This window comes from Saimiri boliviensis, chromosome 2, assembly GCF_048565385.1.
Source record: "Saimiri boliviensis isolate mSaiBol1 chromosome 2, mSaiBol1.pri, whole genome shotgun sequence".
In the NCBI taxonomy this organism is placed as follows: domain Eukaryota; kingdom Metazoa; phylum Chordata; class Mammalia; order Primates; family Cebidae; genus Saimiri; species Saimiri boliviensis.
The window spans coordinates 193410247-193431523 of NC_133450.1; the positions used below are offsets into that span (position 1 = coordinate 193410247).

At 39.6% G+C, this 21277-nt stretch overlaps 1 protein-coding gene across 5 annotated transcripts in view; it reads left to right on the forward strand.

Moving 5' to 3' along the window:
- INVS (inversin) overlaps window positions 1-21277 on the forward strand; it is a 226390-nt gene that overhangs the window by 98141 nt on the left and 106972 nt on the right. For all 5 annotated transcript variants that reach the window (XM_074395099.1, XM_074395100.1, XM_003940086.4 and 2 more), the window contains exons 4-5: window positions 6982-7155; window positions 11634-11801. In XM_074395099.1, coding sequence (XP_074251200.1) covers window positions 6982-7155; window positions 11634-11801 — 342 coding nt within the window. The remainder of the gene's footprint in view (window positions 1-6981; window positions 7156-11633; window positions 11802-21277) is intronic.

Consider the following 21277-nt stretch of genomic DNA (forward strand, 5'->3'; position numbering starts at 1 on the left):
ATGCAAATTAAAACATGACTGTAAGCCAGACACAGGGGTGCATGCTGGTAGCCCCAGCTACTTGAGAGGCTGAGGTGAAAGGATTGCTTGAGCCCAGGAGTTGAGTCCAGCCTGGGGAAAGCTATAGCAAGACTCCTTCTATTAAAAAAAAAAAAAAAAAAAAAAAAAAAAAACAAACAAAAAAACTATAACCGTCAGACTGGCAAAATTAGCAAGTCTGACAAAAGCAAGTGTGGTGAGGATGTGGAGAAACAGGAACTTATACATTACTGATATGAATGTTAACTTGGAGTAGCTATTTTAGAGAGCAATTTCAACCCAGAAGTTTCAGAAATTCTTACGTACTTAGCAGGAGATACATATGACAATATTCATTACAATATTGTTTGTAATTGTGAAAAATGAGAAACATGCTAAATGTTCCTCTAGAGAATAAATATTTTCATATGACAGCATACTCATTCCAGTGAAAATGTATAAACTCAAGCAACTTGAATAAATCTAAAAAATATTGCTTTGAGTAAAAAATGACACATGATTTATACAGGACCATTTATACAAAGATTGAAAACATGTAAAACAATACTATGTCGTTTATGGATATATATATATATGTTTATATGAAATAGAAGTATAAAAACATTCATTTGAATGATAAAACACCCAATTCAGGATAGTAGTCTACAAAGAGAGAGAGAAGGTAATGGAATTGGGGACACAAAGGAAATATTAACTGTATCTGTTAAGTTTTATTACTTAAAAATGAAAAATCTAAAGCAAAATATCAAAATATTCTGCTCAAAATCTTTATATTATTGTTATTACAATTAAATAACTATATGCTTTTTTTAAAAAAAAAAAAAAGGAGTTCATCTTAAAAGAACTGGACAGACACAAATATAAAGTTAAAATTCACATTTGGGGCTGATTTGTTTCCCAGATTCATTTCAAGTGCTGTTCTCTGGGTCAGAGAACATTTCATTCTCTTTCACCCTTTTCATATATTTGGAGAAAATCTAAATGTCATAATCTTTATATGACAGACAAAAGAAGCTCTTGCTTTTAATTACAGGAATATTTAGATGAGAATTATCACCACCTAATGAAAAACAAAAAACAATTTATTTTCTGTTTCAAAGATATTGGGAAATGTTTTCACATTTCAGAGGTATGACGGACCTGATCATAGCAGAGTAATGTCCTTTTAAATGATCAAATTAAGACCTTCCTATTACTTCAGCTCCCTTACTTCTGCTCACCTACCATCAGAGTTTTCTTAAGCATATATACGCTTTTGATCAATTATCTTCTTCACTCTTATACTATTTCCTACCCACTCGAAGACTATAAAAGCAGACCTTAAAACAAACAGTCCTTACCACAGGATCAGTTTCTGTATAGCTCTAACAAGTTATATTAAATGATTAACTTCCAGGCCAGGTACAGTGGCTCACACCTGTAATCCCAGCACTTTGGGAGGCTAAGACAGGCAGATCACTTGAGGTCAGGAGTTCAAGACCAGCCTGGCCAACATGGCGAAACCCTGAATTAACCAGGCATAGTGGCAGGCACCTGTAATCTCAGCTATTCAGGAGGTTGAGGCAGGAGAACTGCTTGAACCATGGAGGCAGAAGTTGCAGTGAGCTGCGATTGTGCCACTGCACTCCAGCTGAGCGACAGAGTGAAACTGTCTCGAAAAAAAAAAAAAAAAAGTACCTGTAGTCTCAGCTACTCAGGAAGCTGAGACAGGAGAATCACTTGAACCCCAGGAGACAGAGGCTGCCATGAGTCAAGATCGTGCCACTGTACTCCAGCCTGGGCGACAGAGCAAGTCTCTGTTCGAAAACAAACAAAAAATAGATTAACTTCTAAATCCTCCAACAAATATTTGCATTATAAGAATATTCTTGAAAACATGAGAAGTCCTTAGTATGAAAAATATTGAGGAAGTGTTTAGACTTTCTATAATGAGAAGGTTTTACAGGAAGCAAAGTGGCCTATAACATGGGTCCTCTGGATCATACAACCTTCAGAAGGTTGTCAAATTAGCTTGCTGCCTCAAACTAGTATCTTCCCTGTTCCACTGACACTAGAAATATTCTCCTGATTTTAGCAATTAAAGTTCTTTGTCCCTTCTGCACATTCCCAAAGATTGATTTTGCATACAATGGGCAATTTTTTTTTTTTTTTTGTTGTTGTTGTTGTTGTTGAAACAGGGTCATCTCTGATACCCAGGCTAGGGTGCAGTGACGTGATCATGACTCACTGCAGGTTTGACCTCCTGGGCTTACTTGATCCTCCCACCTTAGCCTCCCAAAATGCTGCGATTACAACTGTGAGCCACTGTGGCCATCCAGTTGCTTGTTTAGGAGAACAAGGAGGTTGGCCTTGGTCTAAGTAAATTATATTGTTTCTAGCCCAGCCTTCATAGATAATTTCTGATGGGTCTCTGTCATTTGAAATAGGAGATGCTGGACTTATCATATAGCTGACCGCTCCCCAGGGAACCTGCTAAATTCCTATTGCCTGTCCCTTTGTTGGTCCTATTTCATCATTATCTATAGGTGGAATACAGACATCTTTCTCAGTGCAAAAAAAAAAAAAAAATCAGAAAAACCACTACTGTAGTTCCCTATATCCACAGTTTTGCTTTCTGTTATTTCATCTACTGTGGCCAACTATGGTCTAAAAATACTAAGGTATTTTGAGGGAGAGATCACATTCACATAAATTTTATTACAGTATATTGTTATACTTGTTGTATTTTATTATTGTTAATCTTTTGCTGTGCCTAATTTATAAATTAAACTTTACCATAGATATATGTGTATAGGAAAAAAACATGGCATATATAGGGTTTGGTGCTGTCTGCAGTTGCAGGTATTCACTGGGGATGCTGGAATGTATCCCCAGCAGATAAAGAGGGACTGCTCTATTTAGAACATTCTAACCATTTTTATTTTTACCTTTTCCTAATCTTGGCTCTTAATCACTAGCTGAACTGTGTATATTACAGTCAGATCTTTCTATCTGCATATCCTCTATCATGGGCCATTCTTGGTTCTGTCCGACCATCTATGTTTTGTTGCATACTTCACAAAGGAAAACTATTTATAATAATGGCAAACATCTACTGAGCATTTGCTTTGTGCACTGTTCGAAGAACTTTTACAAATATCATTGTCTCATTTCATATGCATAATAATTTCAGGTACTATTATTACCCCTGTTTTATAGATGAGAAAATAGGGGCATAGGAGGATAATTTAATCTGCGAAAATTTTTGATGATACTTCTGTGAGAAGCAAAGACGAAATTATGTCAAAGAGCTTTGTAATAAGTAAAATGAAGTGCAAACACTGTACCGTTATCTGCTTCATAACAAGGCTCAATGAATGTTTGTTGAATGAATGAATGAATGAGTAAATATCATTACTGGGATGTACTGTGTCTTGTGTAGGTAGAGTTCTCAGAATAATGTAAAGTGTAAATATGCCAAGCACTCTGTCTGTGGTTACCCCCACCGACATATACTAGTTTCCTTCTTCTTCTTCCTGTTTCCACTAATTTCACAATCAAAATGACTGTCTGATTGAATATCTTTAAAAGGTCATGATGAATTATTCTGTAATATTTGAAATGTTATGTTCAGAAAGGTCAAACCTTATTTTTCGTATGAAGTGTCACACAGATTTGTTTTTCCTGGGCACTTTTTCTTTTTTCAAAGAAAAGATGGCAAGAAATTTAGAGCAGGGTGCCCTCTTGAGGAAATTTTAGCATCTTCCTTCTCAAAAACTGACATCGAATGAAATGAGAAGTCCGGATAAATGATGTACACTATTAATGAAGCTCAGAAAAATGAAACATTAAAAACTAAGAATAACCAAATACCAAGTATTTGAGAACTAGGATTCCTAAATGTTATGATCTAATATAGCAACTGTAAATAAGAATTTTTATTATTTATTACTACTTTTATTTATTTGGTTGGTTTTTTTGTTTGTTTGTTTGTTTTGTTTTTTTTGTTTTTTTTTTTTTTTGAGACAGAGTCTCACTCTGTCACCCAGGCTAAAGTGCAGTGGTGCAATCTCGGCTCACTGCAACCCCTACTTCCCAGGTTCAAGCAATTCTCGTGCCTCAGCCTCCTGCGTAGCTGGGACCAAAGGCTTGCACCACCATGCCCAGCTAATTTTTTTTTTTTTTTTTGAGACGGAATTTTGCTCTTGTTACCCAGGCTGGAGTGCAATGGCGCGATCTCAGCTCACCGCAACCTCCTCCTCCTGGGTTCAAGCAATTCTCCTGCCTCAGCCTCCTGAGTAGCTGGGATTACAGGCATGTGCCACGATGCCCAGCTAATTTTTTGTATTTTTAGTAGAGACGGGGTTTCACCATGTTGACCAGGATGGTCTCGAACTCTTGACCTCGTGATCCACCTGCCTTGGCCTCCCAAAGTGCTGGGATTACAGGCTTGAGCGACCACGCCCGGCCTTTTTTTTTTTTTTGTATTTTTAGTAGAGACAGGGTTTTTGCCATATTGGTCGGCCTGGTCTCAAACTTCTGACTGAAAGTGATCTGCCCGTCACCCAAAGTCCTGGAATTACAGGCATGAGCCACCACTCTGACCTTGTAAATAAGATTTTTTAAATGAAAACAAAAACCTCTAGAAGACATTTTATTTCTTCTTATTCACTCATTTCTTCAAGTAATATTTGTTAGGCACCTACTCTGTGTCAGGAACTATGCTAAGCACAGGGATCAATAAAATACGGTCTCTGCCTTCATGGAGTTTACCCTTTGTGAGGGAGATTGCACTGAAGAGAAGCAAATATGTATGTAATTACAAACTGAGAAAAGTACTGTGAAGGAAATGAATGGGTACTAGAATAAAGAATAACAAAATAAGTTCTATTTGGGGTCTTTAAGGGAAGCCTCTCTGAGATGAATTATCCAGCAGAGTCCATTGGCTTTTCTACCTATTCCAAGTCTTCCTGTGTAATATAGACTATCCACAGATCCTCTTCCCTAGCCATGGTCTTTCTTATCTCCTCTTATTTCTGCCCCAGTGGTGGACTTAGTCAATCCTATCTCTGCCCCTGCAGGCAAGCAGTTAGGTCCCATTCATCCTTCTGCACCTCATTGTCACTCTAGTAATCCCCTTTGCCTTACAGCAGGGATGTCCAATCTTTTGGTTTCCCTGGGCCACATTGGAAAAAGAATTGTCTTGGACCGCAGATAAAATACACTAGCACTAACAATAACTGATGAGCTAAAAAAAAAAAAAAAAAAAAAAAAATTGCAAAAAAAAATCTCGTAATATTTTAAGAAAGTTTATCACTTTTGTTGGACTACATTCAAAGCCTCCCTGGCCCGCATGCAGCCCGGGTGCCTCGGGTTAGACAAGCTTGCCATAGAGCCTCACATTCTTCACAGTGGGTCATCTGCTTTATTACAAACTATCTTCCTTACTAATATTGATAGTCCCTCATAGGACAACATCAATGCATTATCATGCTAAAAGGGTCCACGTCTAACAAGGTTAAGGATGACAAATGGACAAATAATTCTGCCTACTGTTATCCTCTGAATAGGGGGAGATAAATAGGCATGAAGTAGGCGAAGAACTTGATCATGCAATACTGTTTGGTCACGTTGACCTTGAAATATCTGAGATACCAAGCACATGGACGCCTCCAACTGGAAGTAAAAATGAGACACTAGATCTGAGAAAAGAGCCCAGAAGAACAATTTTTAGAGTCTTATTTTGTTCAAAGTGCCCATGTTAGGCAGACTTACTATGTAATGGTTGGCCTAACTCCTTAACACTCGTGCTGTGGCCCTTGTTCGTTCTTGAGGTAGGCTGATTCTACCAGACTGGAGGATTTAACTGATGTGGAGAGTATTGCCTACAAGTGGATGGGCCTACCATGACTTCTGAGGTGGCATTTAGGTGACCATTTGAGTCTGGGATCCAAACTTTGAATAAGCTGCCTCTACCTTAGTTGTACCCATAAATAGCTCTCTTTAAAATAACTAATCATCCCTTCCTTATTAACCAGAGAGCCCTGAATGGAACATTTAACTTCTTTGAATTTCAGTTTCCTTACCTGTAAGTTTGGATTTAACATATCTGCTTATTTTACATTATTACACTTTGAGTATAAATAGTAGGTACTATATTGGTCAGAATGTGCCGAAAGTAATATACCTACACATTGCTGCTGCTAGGTAGCATTTTGGAAAATACAACAAACACAGTAAAATATACAGACTTCTGGGCCAGGCGCGGTGGCTCAAGCCTGTAATCCCAGCACTTTGGGAGGCCGAGGCGGGTGGATCACGAGGTCAAGAGATCGAGACCATCCTGGTCAACAAGGTGAAACCCCGTCTCTACTAAAAATACAAAAAGTTAGCTGGGCATGGTGGTGTGTGCCTGTAATCCCAGCTACTTAGGAGGCTGAGGCAGGAGAATTGCCTGAGCCCAGGAGGCGGAGGTTGCGGTGAGCCGAGATCGCGCCATTGCACTCCAGCCTGGGTAACAAGAGCGAAACTCCATCTTAAAAAAAAAAAAAAAAAATATACAGACTTCTTTGACTCAACAATTTGGTTTCTGATCATTTAGTCTTATGAAAAAATTAAGAAAAAAAAGTAAAAAAAGTACACAAAGCATTTTCTACAAAAGAAAATATTAGAAACATTCTAAATATCTAATAATAATAGACTTTAAATAAAACATGTTGCTTTTATTTGCAATAAACTATTGACCAGCCACTATGTAAATTATTTTCATGTAGAAGGTTCCTGGAAAGAAACATGAAAAATGAAAAAAGAAAATAATTGATATCTCAGTATAGTGGAATTACAAATATTATTTCTTTATCAATTTCTCTGAATGTTATTACTCTAGGAGAATAATTAACATACTTAAAAAATTTTTTGACCCCATAGTAAATTTTTTTAAATCATCTCTTGTTTTTTATTTAGGGAAATTATCGTTTCATGAAACTCTTACTTACACGCAGAGCAAACTGGATGCAAAAGGATCTGGAAGAGATGACTCCTTTGCATTTGACCACTCGGCACAAGAGCCCTAAGTGTTTGGCACTTCTGCTGAAGTTTATGGCACCTGGAGAAGTGGATACACAGGATAAAAACAAGGTAATGGACAGTCAAAATCAAAGACTATTAAGACCAGAAAGCAAGTGTTTCCTTTTATGATGTGAAATTCCAAGAAGGAAGACCTGAATTATCACCTATATACATGGTAGAACGATTCCAAATCTCCATACATTCCCAGGGAAGTATTTCACTTAAATTCTGTCATTTTATCCTCTCGGCAACTATGTGTGTCAGGTAGTGTCATCTGCTTTATACAGATGGAAAAACTGAAGCTCAGGAAGATTAACATTTTGCCCAAGATGCAAGTGGCAGAACTGGAATTCAAATCCAGTTCTGTTGGCCGGGCAAGGTGGCTCACACCTGTAATCCCAGCACTTTGGGAGGCGGCAGTGGGTGGATCACCTGAGGTCAGGAGTTCAAGACCAGCCTGGCCAACATGGTGAAACCCGTCTCTACAAAAACTACAAAAATTAACCAGGTGTGGTGGCATGCACCTGTAATCCCAGCTACTTGAGAGGCTGAGGCAGAAGAATCACTTGAACCTGGGAGGCAGAGTTTGCAGTGAGCTGAGATCATGCCACTGCACTCCAGCCTGGGTGACAGAGTGAAACTCTGTCTCAAAAAAAAAAAAAATCAGTCCTCTCTAACTCCAAAACCCAATATTTGACAGAGTCGTAATAGTTACTATAGGAGGTTAGACTCGTGATGGCCAAATGCCCATGGCAGTGTTCTAAGTACATAGTAGTTTAGTGGCCTGGGCTTTGGTATCAGAACTCCTTTTGGTATCATTCTTCCAGAATCCACTACTTGTTCTGTGTCCTTGAGCAAATTGCTTGACTCCTCTGTGCCTCAGTTTTTATGTGTGTGAAAAAAGGATAATAGGATTACTGAAGATAAAATGAGATGATACATATAATTTGCTTAGCACAAAGCCCAGTGCATAGTATGCTCTCAATAAATGTTAGCTATGAAATAATTATTAGTTTTGTTTCAGGTCTAACATCTGCTCTGTCATTTGTTACTAAGAATCATTATCTTCCTAGACCTTAAACCGTAATGTATTATACACACTAATCGTTGTTTTGATTGATGCTCTGATGATTCTTTACAAGGAAAAAAAATTGGTGTTTAGTTAGACAAGTGCATCCTCTTCTTTCCACCATGTACTTAGTCATAGAGTCTTGCTAACTATGGTGCTCCTATGTAATTACAGCTTTTTTTTTTTTTTTTTTTTTTTGAGATGGAGTCTTGCTCTGTCACCCAGGCTAGAGTGCAGTGGCATGATCTCGGCTCACTGCCACCTCCCCCTCCCAGGTTCAAGTGATTCTCCTGCCTCAGCCTCCTGAGTCGCTGGGATTATAGGCACTTGCCACCTCGCCTGGCTAATTTTTGTATTTTGTGGCCAGGTTGGTCTCAAATATCTGACCTCGTGATCCACCTGCCTCGGCCTCCCAAGTGCTGTGATTACATGTGTGAGCCACTATGCCCAGCCTATAATTAAAACTCTTATGAAGAAATTTCCTTGGTTTATGTTCAATAATTCTTTCATATTTATATTATTCTTTATATAGTTTTCACATTTTCCTTAGTAGTCACCCAGAGTTCTGAGACCAACTTTAACTTTACAACTCCTGTACATTAACATTGTTCCTAATTCACAGCATTTGTAGTGCTAATACTTTACTGAAAAAAAGCACTTCGATCAATCCACAAAGATCAATTAATCACTTAAGAAGCTACAAATATCTTCAGGCTTTATAACGTATTCTCCAATATATTCTAGAAACTTCCTGCTTGCTGTCCTCTGATATTGGAACTTTCTTCTGTTGTTGAACAGAGAAGGAAGAGTATCTAGTCAGACAGATAAAAAACAGATCTGCATAGTCCAAACAGGCACAGGGAAGAAAACAAGACAAAAGGCAGTAGCAGTATTATTATTTTATATATGCGGTGCTTATTTATTTTTACTTGCATGTTAACTAATTTCTTTGCTCTGCATTTTTTGTAACTAAATTTTCCTTCTAAAGTTATTATTTTACATCCTGAATATAGTTCTTAGACTCTCTCCTATATATATATATATATATACATATATATATATATATATATATATATATATATATATGCTATAAGTTCTGGGATACATGTGGAAAACATGCAGGTTTGTTATATGGGTATACATGTGCCATGGTTGTTTGCACCCATAAACCTGTCATCTGCATTAGGTATTTCTCCTAATACTATCCCTCCACTTTGCCTCCTACCCCCCAACAGGCCCTGGTGTGTGATGTTCCCCTCCCTGTGTTCATGTGATCATTTTTAACTTTTATCTGAAATATAGTGTTAACATTGTTAAAATCAAAATGGAGTTGTATGTGTTTCAAACAACAAAAACAAAAACTGTCTGAGCCAGAGAAGGCCATGAAGAGAAGATTCTCGTGCTTGTTAGCCTGATTTAAAAAAAAAAAAAAAAAAATCATAGACTATGCAAAAGCCATAACCTTTCACAAAGGCCATCATAACCTTACAAAAAAATTACTTCTTCAAAGACATTTGCCCAGCAACTGCCTGACCAACCTTGCACTGGCATTATCTTTGTTATTGATCTTTGTAGGCAAGGATAATCATTTAAAAATAATTATGTAATCCTCTTCATTTTTCTTTTAAAAACTTTTGTCTTCCTTTACTGAGTACACATAGTTTACCTTGACACACATGTTCCTATTGCAATGCCCTATTCCCAGATACCAAACAAACATTATTTTCTTTCTTCTTTCTTTCTTTCTTTCCTTCCTTCCTTCCTTCTTTCCTTCATTCTTCTTTCTCTCTCTCTCTCTTTCTTTCTTTCTTCTTTCTTCTTTCTTTCTTGAGACAGAGTCTTACTCTATTGCCCAGGCTAGAGAGCAGTGGTATGATCTCAGCTCACTGAAACTCCACTTCCCGGGTTCAAGCAAGTCTCATGCTTCAGCCTCCCAAGTAGCTGGGATTACAGGCATGTGCCACCACGCCCAACTAATTTTTGTATTTTTAGTAGAGTTGGGGTTTCACCATGTTGCCCAGGCTGATCTCGAATTCCTGACCTCAAGTGATCCACCCACCTCAGTCTCCCAAAGTGCTGGGATTACAGGCATAAGCCACAGTGCCCAGCCAAACATTATTTTCTTTTAGAGAGACTCTCTGTTGTTTATGTTGACAAAAGCAAGTGCTGCTATCTTTTCAAAATATATATTTTTGTCGGTAACTGGGTCTAATAATTTATCCTGTAAAATTATAGCTAAATTGCTAAATTAAAATTTATCTTCTGATATATGGAATGAGTTCCAGATGCATTAATTTCCTATGCATGGATTTTTTTATGGATATTGAAATTCAGAACATCCTAATAAGTTCTTAAGGTGCTTGGTGATAACCAGATGTGCATTATCAAGATCATCACTTACTTTATTGATGATTATTCATAAATAACTGGGCCGCTTTCTCTTTCTCAGTGTTATCAGTACCAGATGAACTAAATAACTGTCATGACTAAGAGGTCAGATTCTGAAGTCAGACTGCCTGGGTTAAAATCTCAGTTCAGCCGCTTATGTCCCTGAGCAGATTACTTAAGTTCCATGTGCTATTATTTCCTCAGAAATCACATGCAAATTTAAAAACATACTTGTCTCCCAGAGATAGTAAGATGACTACATGCAATTAAATAGACAATAGTCTCCCTTATTCAAAGGAAATATATTCCAGCATCCCCAGTGGATACTTGAAACTGCGGACAGTGCCAAACCCAATTCCCATCAATAGGAAGACATTTCTGTTCATGTCTTCCACCCACAAATTTAGTGCTTTTTCCATCTTAACTAAACACTTATCAAGTACTGTGGCCATAATTTTTGGAGTTTGATGTGCAGCAGCAAAACCAGCATGAATTTCTTCTTCCTTCTTCACAGTTTCACAGATAGATTTGTTTTTGTCATAGATCTTAACAAACTCAACAAACAATTTTATATTTTTAAGTTAAGAGCTTTCACCTTTTCACTTAAAGGAAACACTTTATAGCTGCTCTTTGGCATGTCTGAATCACCAGTATCAATAATTTTGAGCTTTGGGGCCATTAAGTAAGAGAAGGATGACTTAAACACAAGCACTGTGATTCTAATATCGTGACAATGGATGGGATAACTGAGTTGGCTGCTAAGTGGCAGGGAGCATCTGCAGTGGGGATATGCTGAACAAAGGAAGAATTTGTGTCCTAGGTAGGATAGCGTGGGATGAAGCACTATTTCATCATGCTTCTCAGAATGGCACACAATTTAAAACTTACGAATTGTTTATTTCTGGAATGTTCTATTTAATATTTTTAGACTTCAGTTGGACACAGGGACCTGAAACCATGAAAAGTGAAACAAAGGATAAGGGGGATCTACTGTATAAAATTCTTACGACAGTGCCTGTCCCACAATAAAATCTGGGGGAAAGTTAGTTGTTGTTAATGTTGTTATTTTGAAAACCTCTCGATTTTGCAGCAAACAGCTCTACACTGGAGTGCCTACTACAATAACCCTGAGCACGTGAAGCTGCTCATCAAGCATGATTCTAACATTGGGATTCCTGATGTTGAAGGCAAGATCCCACTTCACTGGGCAGCCAACCATAAAGATCCAAGTGCTGTTCACACAGTCAGATGCATTCTGGTAAGTTGAATGGTACTGCTAGACCTGAATGGCCTTTTTAATAAATGTTTTTATTATGTATTATTCAATATATACAAAAGCATACATATGACATACAAGCAAATTATTAAGCAAAAGAATACAACAGACATGTGGACCCATCCCCCAAGAAATACAACATTTTAATACCACTATTTAAGACCACATAGAGTCCCAATTTTTTTTTTTTTCTTTTATAGAGTTTCACTCTTGTTACCCAGTCTGGAGTGCAATGGCACGATCTCGGCTCACCGCAACCTCTGCCTCCTGGGTTCAAGCAATTCTCCTGCCTCAGCCTCCTGAGTAGCTGGGATTACAGGCACGCGCCACCACGCCCAGCTAATTTTTGTATTTTTAGAAGAAACGAGGTTTCACCATGTTGACCAGGATGGTCTTGATCTCTTGACCTGGTGATCCACCTGCCTTGGCCTCCCAAAGTGCTGGGATTACAGGCGTGAGCCACCGTGCCCGGCACCAAGTCCCAGTTTTTAAATGCATTCATTTCCCCTATGCCATGCTCAATGCTGTACCCCAGCAACTACTTCCCTAAATTTATTTCCTTACTTTGTTTCATACTTGTCTTTGTTAAACAGTGAATAGATATAATTATCATTAAAATACATGTAAAATATAAATAATAACGAAACAACAAATACTCACGTACTCACTATCAAGTTTAAGAAAACGTATATTACCATTACCTTTGAAGTCCTCTGAATGGAGTACCTCCCAGTCTCATTCTTTTCTCTCCTTTCACAGAGGCAACAACTGTCTTTAGTCTTGTGTTTATCATTCCACTGATTTTCATTACCACATTTATTTGTATTCCTAAACAATATATTGCTCAGTTTTTAATGTTTTTGAATTTAATATACAAGGAATTATATTGCATGTTTTTTTTTTTGCAATACCCTTTTCTCCCTCAATCTTATGCTGGTGATTTTTTTTCTTTTTTCTTTTTTTTTTTTTTTTGAGTTGGAGTCTCACTCTGTTGCTGGACTGGAGTGCAGTGGCGCAATCTTGGCTCACTGCAACCTCCATCTTCTGGGTTTAAGCGATTCTCTTGCCTCAGCCTCCCAAATAGCTATGACTACAGGCTTCCCAAAATGCTGAGATTACAGGCGTGAGCCACCGCACCTGGCTGGTGATTTTATCTATGTTGTTCTGTGTAGTTATGATGTATTAATTCTTACTACTATATAGGATTCCATCTTACGAATAAGCCACACATTATTCATTCTGTTACTGACAGATACTTTGACTGTTTGCAGTTTTTGGTTATTTACAAACAGTGCTGCATTAACATTTTTGAACATATCTAGGATATATATTTAACTGGTTGTTATAGGTGTATAGGAATTCAGTTGACCTTTTTGTTTTGATTATATATCTAACCAATTCGCTAAATCCCTTATTTATTTTGAATATTTATCAGTAGATTCTTTGAGGTTTTCTAATCACTCTGTCCCAGCTTCTAACTTACATGCTATGATAGTCCAATAGTTAGTCATATTTGTTTTTAATACACAAATTAAAGTATTATTTTTTCATCTTTTTTACAACCTCTGATACTAAAGTATTATTATTTTGTATATGCAGTGCTTACTTATTTTACCTGCATGTTAACTAATTTCTTTGCTCTGCCTTTTTTTGGTATCTAAATTTTCCTTCTGAGGTTATTTTATGTCCTGAAATATAGTTCTTAGACTCTTTTATATATATATATGTACTATAAGTTCTGGGATACATGTGCAAAACATGCAGTTTTGTTACATGGATATACATGTGCCATGGTAGTTTGCTGCACCCATAAACCTGTCATCTACATTAAGTATTTCTCCTAATATTATCCCTCCCCTTGCCTCCCACCTCACAACAGGCCCTGGTATGTGATGTTCCCCTCCCTGTGTTCATGTGCTGTCGTTGTTCAACACCCACTTATGAGTGAGAACATGGCAGTGTTTGGTTTTCTCTTCCTGTGTTAGTTTGCTGAGAATGGTGGTTTCCAGCTTCCTCCCTGTCCCTGCAAAAAAACATGAACTCATCCATTTTTACAGCTGCATAGTATTCCATGCTGTCTATGTGCCACAGTTTTTTGTCTAGTCTGTCATTGATGGGCATTTGGGTTGGTTCCAAGTCTTTGCTATTGTAAATAGTGCTGCAATAAACATACATGTTCATGTGTCTTTATAGTAGAATGATTTATAATTCTTTGGGTATATATCCAATAATGGAATTGCTGGGTCAAATGGTATTTCTGATTCTAGATCCTTGAGGAATCACCTCACTGTCTTCCGTAATGGCTCAACTAATTTATACTCCCACCAGCAGTATAAAAGTGTTCCTACGTCTCCACATCCTTTCCAGCAGGTTGTGGGTTGTTGTTTCGTGACTTTTGTGTGTGTGTGTGTGTGTGTGTGTGTGTGTGTGAGACGGAGTTTCGCTCTTGTTACCCAGGCTGGAGTGCAATGGCGCGATCTCGGCTCACCGCAACCTCCGCCCCCTGGGTTCAGGCAATTCTCCTGCCTCAGCCTCATGAGTAGCTGGGATTACAGGCATGCGCTACCATGCCCAGCTAATTTTTTATATTTTTAGTAGAGATGGGATTTCACCATGTTGACCAGGATGGTCTCGATCTATTGACTTGTGATCCGCGCACCTCGGCCTCCCAAAGTGCTGGGATTACAGGCTTGAGCCACCGCGCCCGGCTCCTGACTTTTTAATGATTGCCATTCTAACTGGCATAACGTGGTATCTCATTGTGGTTTTGATTTGCATTTCTCTAATGATCAGTGATGATGAGCTTTTTTTCATGTTTGTTGGCTGCATAAATGTCTTCTTTTGAGAAGTATCTGTTCATACCCTTTGTTCGCTTTTTGATGGGATTGTTTTTTTTTCTTGTAAATTTATTTAAGTTCCTCATAGATTCCAGATATTAGCCCTTTGTTGGATAGATTGCAAAAATTTTTTCCCATTCTGTAGGTTGCCTGTTCACTCTGATACAGTTTCTTTTGCTATGCAAAAGCTCTTTAGTTTAATTAGATTCCATGTGTCTATTTTGGCTTTTGTTGCCATTGCTTTTGATGTTTTAGTCATGAAGTCTTTGCCCATGCCTATGTCCTCAGTGGTATTGCCTAGGTTTTCTTCTAGCATTTTTATGGTTTTAGGTCTTAAATTTAAGTCTTTAATCCAGCTTGAGTTAATTTTTGTATAAGGTATAAGGAAGGGGTCAAGTTTCAGTTTTCTGCACAAGGCTAGCCAGTTTTCCCACCACCATTTATTTATTTTTTATTATACTCTTAAGTTCTGGGGCACATGTGCAGATCTCACAGGCTTGCCACATAGGTATACACATGCCATGGTGGTGGTTTGCTGCATCTATTGCCCCATCATCTACATTAGGTATTTTGCTTAATCCTATACCTCCCCAATACCCCTACCCCCTGCTGTTCCTCTGCTAGCCTCCCACCCCCCAGGCCCTGGTGTGTGATGTTCCCCTCCCTGTGTCTATGTGTTCTCATTGTTCAACCCCCACTTATGAGTGAGAACATGTGGTGTTTGGTTTTCTGTTCTTGTGTCACTTTGCTGAGAATGATGGTGTCCAGTTTCATCCATGTCCCTGCAAAGGACACAAACTCATCCTTTTTTATGGCTGCATAGTATTCCATGGTGCATATGTACCACATTTTCTTTATCCATTCTATCATTGATGGACATTTGGGTTGATTCCAAGTCTTTGCTCTTGTGAACACTGCCGCAGTAAACATGTGTGCATGTGTCTTTATAATAGAATGATTTATGATCCTTTGGGTATCCAGTAATGGGATTGCTAGGTCAAGTGGCATTTCTGTTTCTAGATCCTTGAAGAATCACCACATTGTCTTCCACAATGGTTGAATTAATTTACACTCCCATTAACTGTAAAAGCATTCCTTTTTCTCCACATCCTCTCCAGCATCTGTATTCTATTGATTTTTTTTTTTTTTGAGACGGAGTTTCACTCTTGTTACCCAGGCTGGAGTGCAATGGCACGATCTCAGCTCACCGCAACCCCCGCCCCCTGGGTTCAGGCAATTATGCTGCCTCAGCCTCCTGAGTAGCTAGGATTACAGGCACGAGCCACCATGCCCAGCTAATTTTTTGTATTTTTAGTAGAGACGGGGTTTCACCATGTTGACCAGGATGGTCTCGATCTCTTGACCTCGTGATCCACCCGCCTCAGCCTCCCAAAGTGCTGGGATTACAGGCTTGAGCCACCGCGCCCGGCTGAGACGGAGTTTTGCTCTTGTTACCCAGGCTTGAGTGCAATGACGCGATCTCAGCTCACCGCAACCTCCGCCTCCTGGGTTCAGGCAGTTCTCCTGCCTCAGCCTCCCAAGTAGCTGGGACTACAGGCATGCACCACCATGCCCAGCTAATTTTTTGTATTTTTAGTAGAGACAGGGTTTCACCATGTTGACCAGGATGGTCTCGATCTCTTGACCTCATGATCCACCTGCCTCGGCCTCCCAAAGTGCTGGGATTACAGGCATGAGCCACCGCACTCAGCCCCTGTCTATTGATTTTTAATGATCACCATTCTAACTGACATGAGGTGGTATCTCAATGTGGTTTTTATTTGCATTTCTCTAATGACCAGTGATGATTAGCTTTTTTTCGTATGTTTGTTGGCTGCATAAATGTCGTCTTTTCAAAAGTGTCTGTTCATATCCTTTGCCCACTTTTTGATGGGGTGGTGGTTGTTGTTGTTGTTGTTGTTGTTGTTGTTTCAGATGGAATCTCACCCTGCCGCCCAGGATGGAGTGCAGTGGCACAATCTTGGCTCATGGCAACCTCCACCTTCCTAGTTGAAATGATTCTCCTGCCTCAGCCTCCTGAGTAACTGGGATTACAGGCACCCGCCACCACACCCAGCTAATTTTTTTGTATTTTTAGTAGAGATGGGGTTTCACCATGTTGATTGGCTAGGTTGGTCTTGAACTCCTGACCTCATGATCCACCCTCGTTGGCCTCCCAAAGTGCTGGGATTACAGGCATGAGCCATCGCACTCGGCCAGGGTTGTTTTTTTCTTATAAATTTGTTAGGCCGGGCGCGGTGGCTCATGCCTATAATCCCAGCACTTTGGGAGGCCAAGGCAGGTAGATCGTAAGGTCAAGAGATCGAGACCATCCTGGTCAACATGGTGAAACCCCATCTCTACTAAAAATACAAAAATTAGCTGGGCAGGGTGGCGCATGCCTGTAGTCCCAGCTACTCGGGAGGCTGAGGCAGGAGAATTGCTTGAACCCAGGAGGCAGAGGTTGCGGTGAGCCGAGATGGCGCCATTGCACTCCACCCTGGGTAACAAGAATGAAACTCTGTCTCAAAAAAAGGAAAAAAATAAAATAAATTTGTTTAAGTTCTTCATAGATTCTGGATATTAGCCCTTTGTCAGATGGGTAGATTGCAAAATTTTTTCCCATTCTGTTGATTGCCAGTTCACTTAATTGATGGTTTCATTTGCTGTGCAGAAGCTCTTAAGTTTAATTAGATACCATTTGTCTATTCTGGCTTTTGTTGCCATTGCTTTTGGTGTTTTAGTCAGGAAGTCCTTGCCCATGCCTATTTCCTGAATGGTATTGCCTGGGTTTTCCTCTAGAGTTTTTATGGTCTTAGGTCTTATGTTTAAATCTTTAATCCATCCAGAGTTAATTTTTGTATAAGGTGTAAGGAAGGAATCCAGGTTGAGCTTTTTGCATATGGCTAGCCAGTTTTCCCAACACCATTTATTAAATAGGGAATCCTTTCCCCATTGCTTGGTTTTGTCAGGTTTGTCAAAATCAGATGGTCGTAGTTGTATGGCATTCTTTTTGAGGCCTCTATTCTGTTCCATTAGTCTGTATCTCTGTTTTGGTACCAGTACCATGCTGTCTTGATTACAGTAGCCTTGCAATATAGGTTGAAGTCAGGTATTGTGATGCCTCCAGCTTGGTTTTTTTGCTTAGAATTGTCTTGGCTATTTGGGCTCTTTTTTGGTTCCATATGAAGTTTAAGGTGGTTTTTTCCAATTCTGTGAAGAAAGTCATTGATAGCTTGATGGGCATAGATAGCGTTGAATCTATCAATTACTTTGGGCAGTATGGCCATTTTCACGATACTGATCCTTCCTAACCATGAGCATGGAATGGTTTTCCATCTGTTTGTGCCCTCTTTTATTTCCTTGAGCAGTGGTTTGTCGTTCTCCTTGAAGAGGTTCTTCACATCCTTTGTTAGTTGTATTCCTAGGTATTTTCTTCTCTTTGTGACAATTGTGAATGTGAGTTTACTCATAATTTTGCTCTCTGTTTGTCTAGTATTTGTGTATAGGAATGATTGTGATTTTTTTGCACATTGATTCTATATTATAAGATTTTGCTGTCTCGTTGATCTGTCTAATATTGACAGTGGGGTATCTCCTTGTGTGGGAGTCTAAGTGTCTTTGTAAGTGTCTAAGAACTTTATGAATCTGGGTGCTCCTGTATTAGGTGCATGTATATTTAGGATAGTTAGCTCTTCTTGTTGCATCAATCGCTTTACCATTATGTAATGCCCTTCTTTGTCTTTTTTTATCTTTGCTGGTTTAAAGTCTGTTTTATCAGAGACTAGGATTGCAACCCCTGCTTTTTTTTTTTCCTTTCCATTTGCATTGTAAATATTCCTCCATCCCTTTATTTTGAGCCTGTGTGTGTCTTTGCATGTGATGTGTCTCCTGAATACAGCACACCAATGGGTCTTGACTCTTTATTCAGTTTGCTGGGTTGTGTCTTTTAATTGGTACATTTAGCCCATTTACATTTAAGATTAATATTGTTGATCCTGTCATCATGATGCTAGCCAGTTATTTTGCACATTAGTTGATGCAGTTTCTTCATAGTGTTGTTGCTCCTTATATTTTGGTATGCTTTTGCAGTGGCTGGTACCTGTTTTTCCTTCCCATATTTAGTGTTTCTTTAGGAGCTCTTGTGAGGCAGGCCTGGTGGTGACAAAAATCTCTCAGCATTTGTTTATCTGTAAAGAATTTTATGAAGCTTAGTTTGGCTGGATATGAAATTCTGGGTTGAAAATTTTTTTTTTTTTAGTGTTGAATATTGGCCCCCACTTTCTTCTGGCTTATAGAGTTTCTGCAGAGAGATCCACTGTTAGTCTGATGGGCTTCCCTTTGTCAGTAGCCTGACGTTTTTGTCTGGCTGCTCTCAACCTTTTTTTTTTTTTTTTTGGTTTGAACCTTGGTGAATCTGACAATTAATGTCTCTTGGGGTTGCTCTTCTTGAGGAGTATCTTAGTAGTGTTCTCTGTATTTCCTGAATTTGAATGTTGGCCTGTCTTGCTAGAATGGGGAAGTTCTCCTAGATAATATCCTGAAGTATGTTTTCCAACTTGGTTTCATTTTCCCTGTCACTTTCAGGTACACCAGTCGTAGGTTTGGTCTTTTAACATAGTCCCATATTTCTTGGAGGCTTTATTTGTTACTTTTCATTCTTTTTTCTGTAATCTTGTATTCATGCTTTATTTCATTAAGTTGATCTTCCTTCAATCTCTGATATCATTTCTTCCACTTGATTGATGTGGCTGTTGATATTTGTGTATGCTTCACGAAGTTCTTGTGCTGTGTTTTTCAGCTCCATTAGATCATTTATGTTCTACTATGAACTGGTTATTCTAGTTAGCAGTTCCTGTAACCTTTTATCAAGGTTCTTAGCTTCCTTGCATTGGGTTAGAACATACTCCCTTAGCTCGGAGGAGTTTGTTATTACCCACCTTCTGAAGCCTACTTCTGTCAATTAGTCAAACTCATTCCCTGTCCAGTTTTGTTCCCTTGCTGGCGAGGAGTTCCTTTGGAGGAGAAGAGGCATTCTGGTTTTTGGAGTTTTCAGCATTTGTATGCAGGTTTTTCCTCATCTTCATGGATTTATCTATCTTTGATCTTTGATGCTGATGACTTTTGGATGGGGTTTTGCATAGGCATGCTTTTTGTTGATGTTGATGTTACTGCTTTCTGTTTGTTAGTTTTTTCTTGTAACAGTCAGGCTTCTCTTGTAGAGGTCTGATGGAGTTGGCTGGAGGTCCACTCCAGACCTTGTTTGCCTGTGTCTCAGCAGGAGAGGCTTCAGAACAGTAAAGGTTGCTGCCTGCTCCTTTCTCTGGAAGCTTCATCCCAGAGGAGCACGTGCCAGATGCCCATCAGAGCTCTCCTGTATGAGGTGTCTATCAACCCCTTCTGGGAGGTATCTCCCAGTCAAACAGCACAGGGGTCAGGGACCCACTTGAGGAGACAGTCTGTCCCTTAGCAGAGCTCCAGCACTGTGCTGGGAGATCTGCTGCTCTCTTCAGAGCTGGCAGGAAGAGACATTTAAGTCTGCTGAAGTTGTGCCCATAGCCGCCTCTTCCCCTAGGTGCTCTGTCCCAGAAGGATGGGAGTTTTATCTATAAACCCCTTACTAGGGCTGCTGCCTTTCTTTCAGAGATGCTGTACCCAGAGAGGAGGAATCTAGAGAGGCAGTCTGGCTACAGTGGCTTTGCCATGCTATGGTAGGCTCCACCCAATCAGAATTTCCCTGAGGCTTTGTTTACCCTGTGAGGGAAAACCACCTACTCAAGCTTCAGTAATGGTGGGTACCCCTCCCCCAACCAAGCTTGAGTGTCCCAGATCAACTTAAGACTGCTGTGCTGGCAGGGAGAATTTCAAGTTAGTGGATCTTAGCTTGATGGGCTCCAGAAGGGGTGGGATCCACAGAGCAAAACCACTTGGCTCCCTGGTGTCAGCCCCCTTTCTAGAGGAGTGAATGGTTTTGACTTGCTGGGGTTTGAGGCACCACTGGGTTACAAAAGAGAACTCCTGCAGATAGCTCAGTGTCTGCCCAAAGGGCTGCCCAGTTTTGTGCTTGAAACCCAGGGCCCTGGTGGTGTAGGCATCTGAAGGAATCTCCTAGTCTGCTGGTTGCAAAAACCATGGGAAAAACTTAGTACATAGGCCAGATAGTACCCTCCCTCATGGCACAGTCCCTCACGGCTCCCCTTGTCTAGGGGAGGGAGTTCCCTGATCCTTTGCACTTCTAGGGGTGGGGGAAGCACCCTACCCTGCTTCTCCTCACCCTCTGTGGGCTATACCCACTGTCTAAACAGTCCCAATTAACTGGGTACCTCAGTTGGAATTGCAGAAATCACCTGTCTTCTGTGTTGTTCTCACTGAAAGGGGCAGACCAGAGTTGTTCTTATTCTGCCATCTTGCCGAGTTATCCTCTAGACTCTCTTTAGTATAGATCTTTCAGTGGTATTTTTTGTTTATTTGTTTGTTTTTGACACAAAGTCTCACACTGTCGTCCAGGCTGGAGTGCAGTGGCATGATCTCATCTTACTGCAACCTCCACCTCCTGGGTTCCAGTGATTCTTCTGCCTCAGCCTCCTGAGTAGCTGGAACTACAGGCACATGCCACCATGC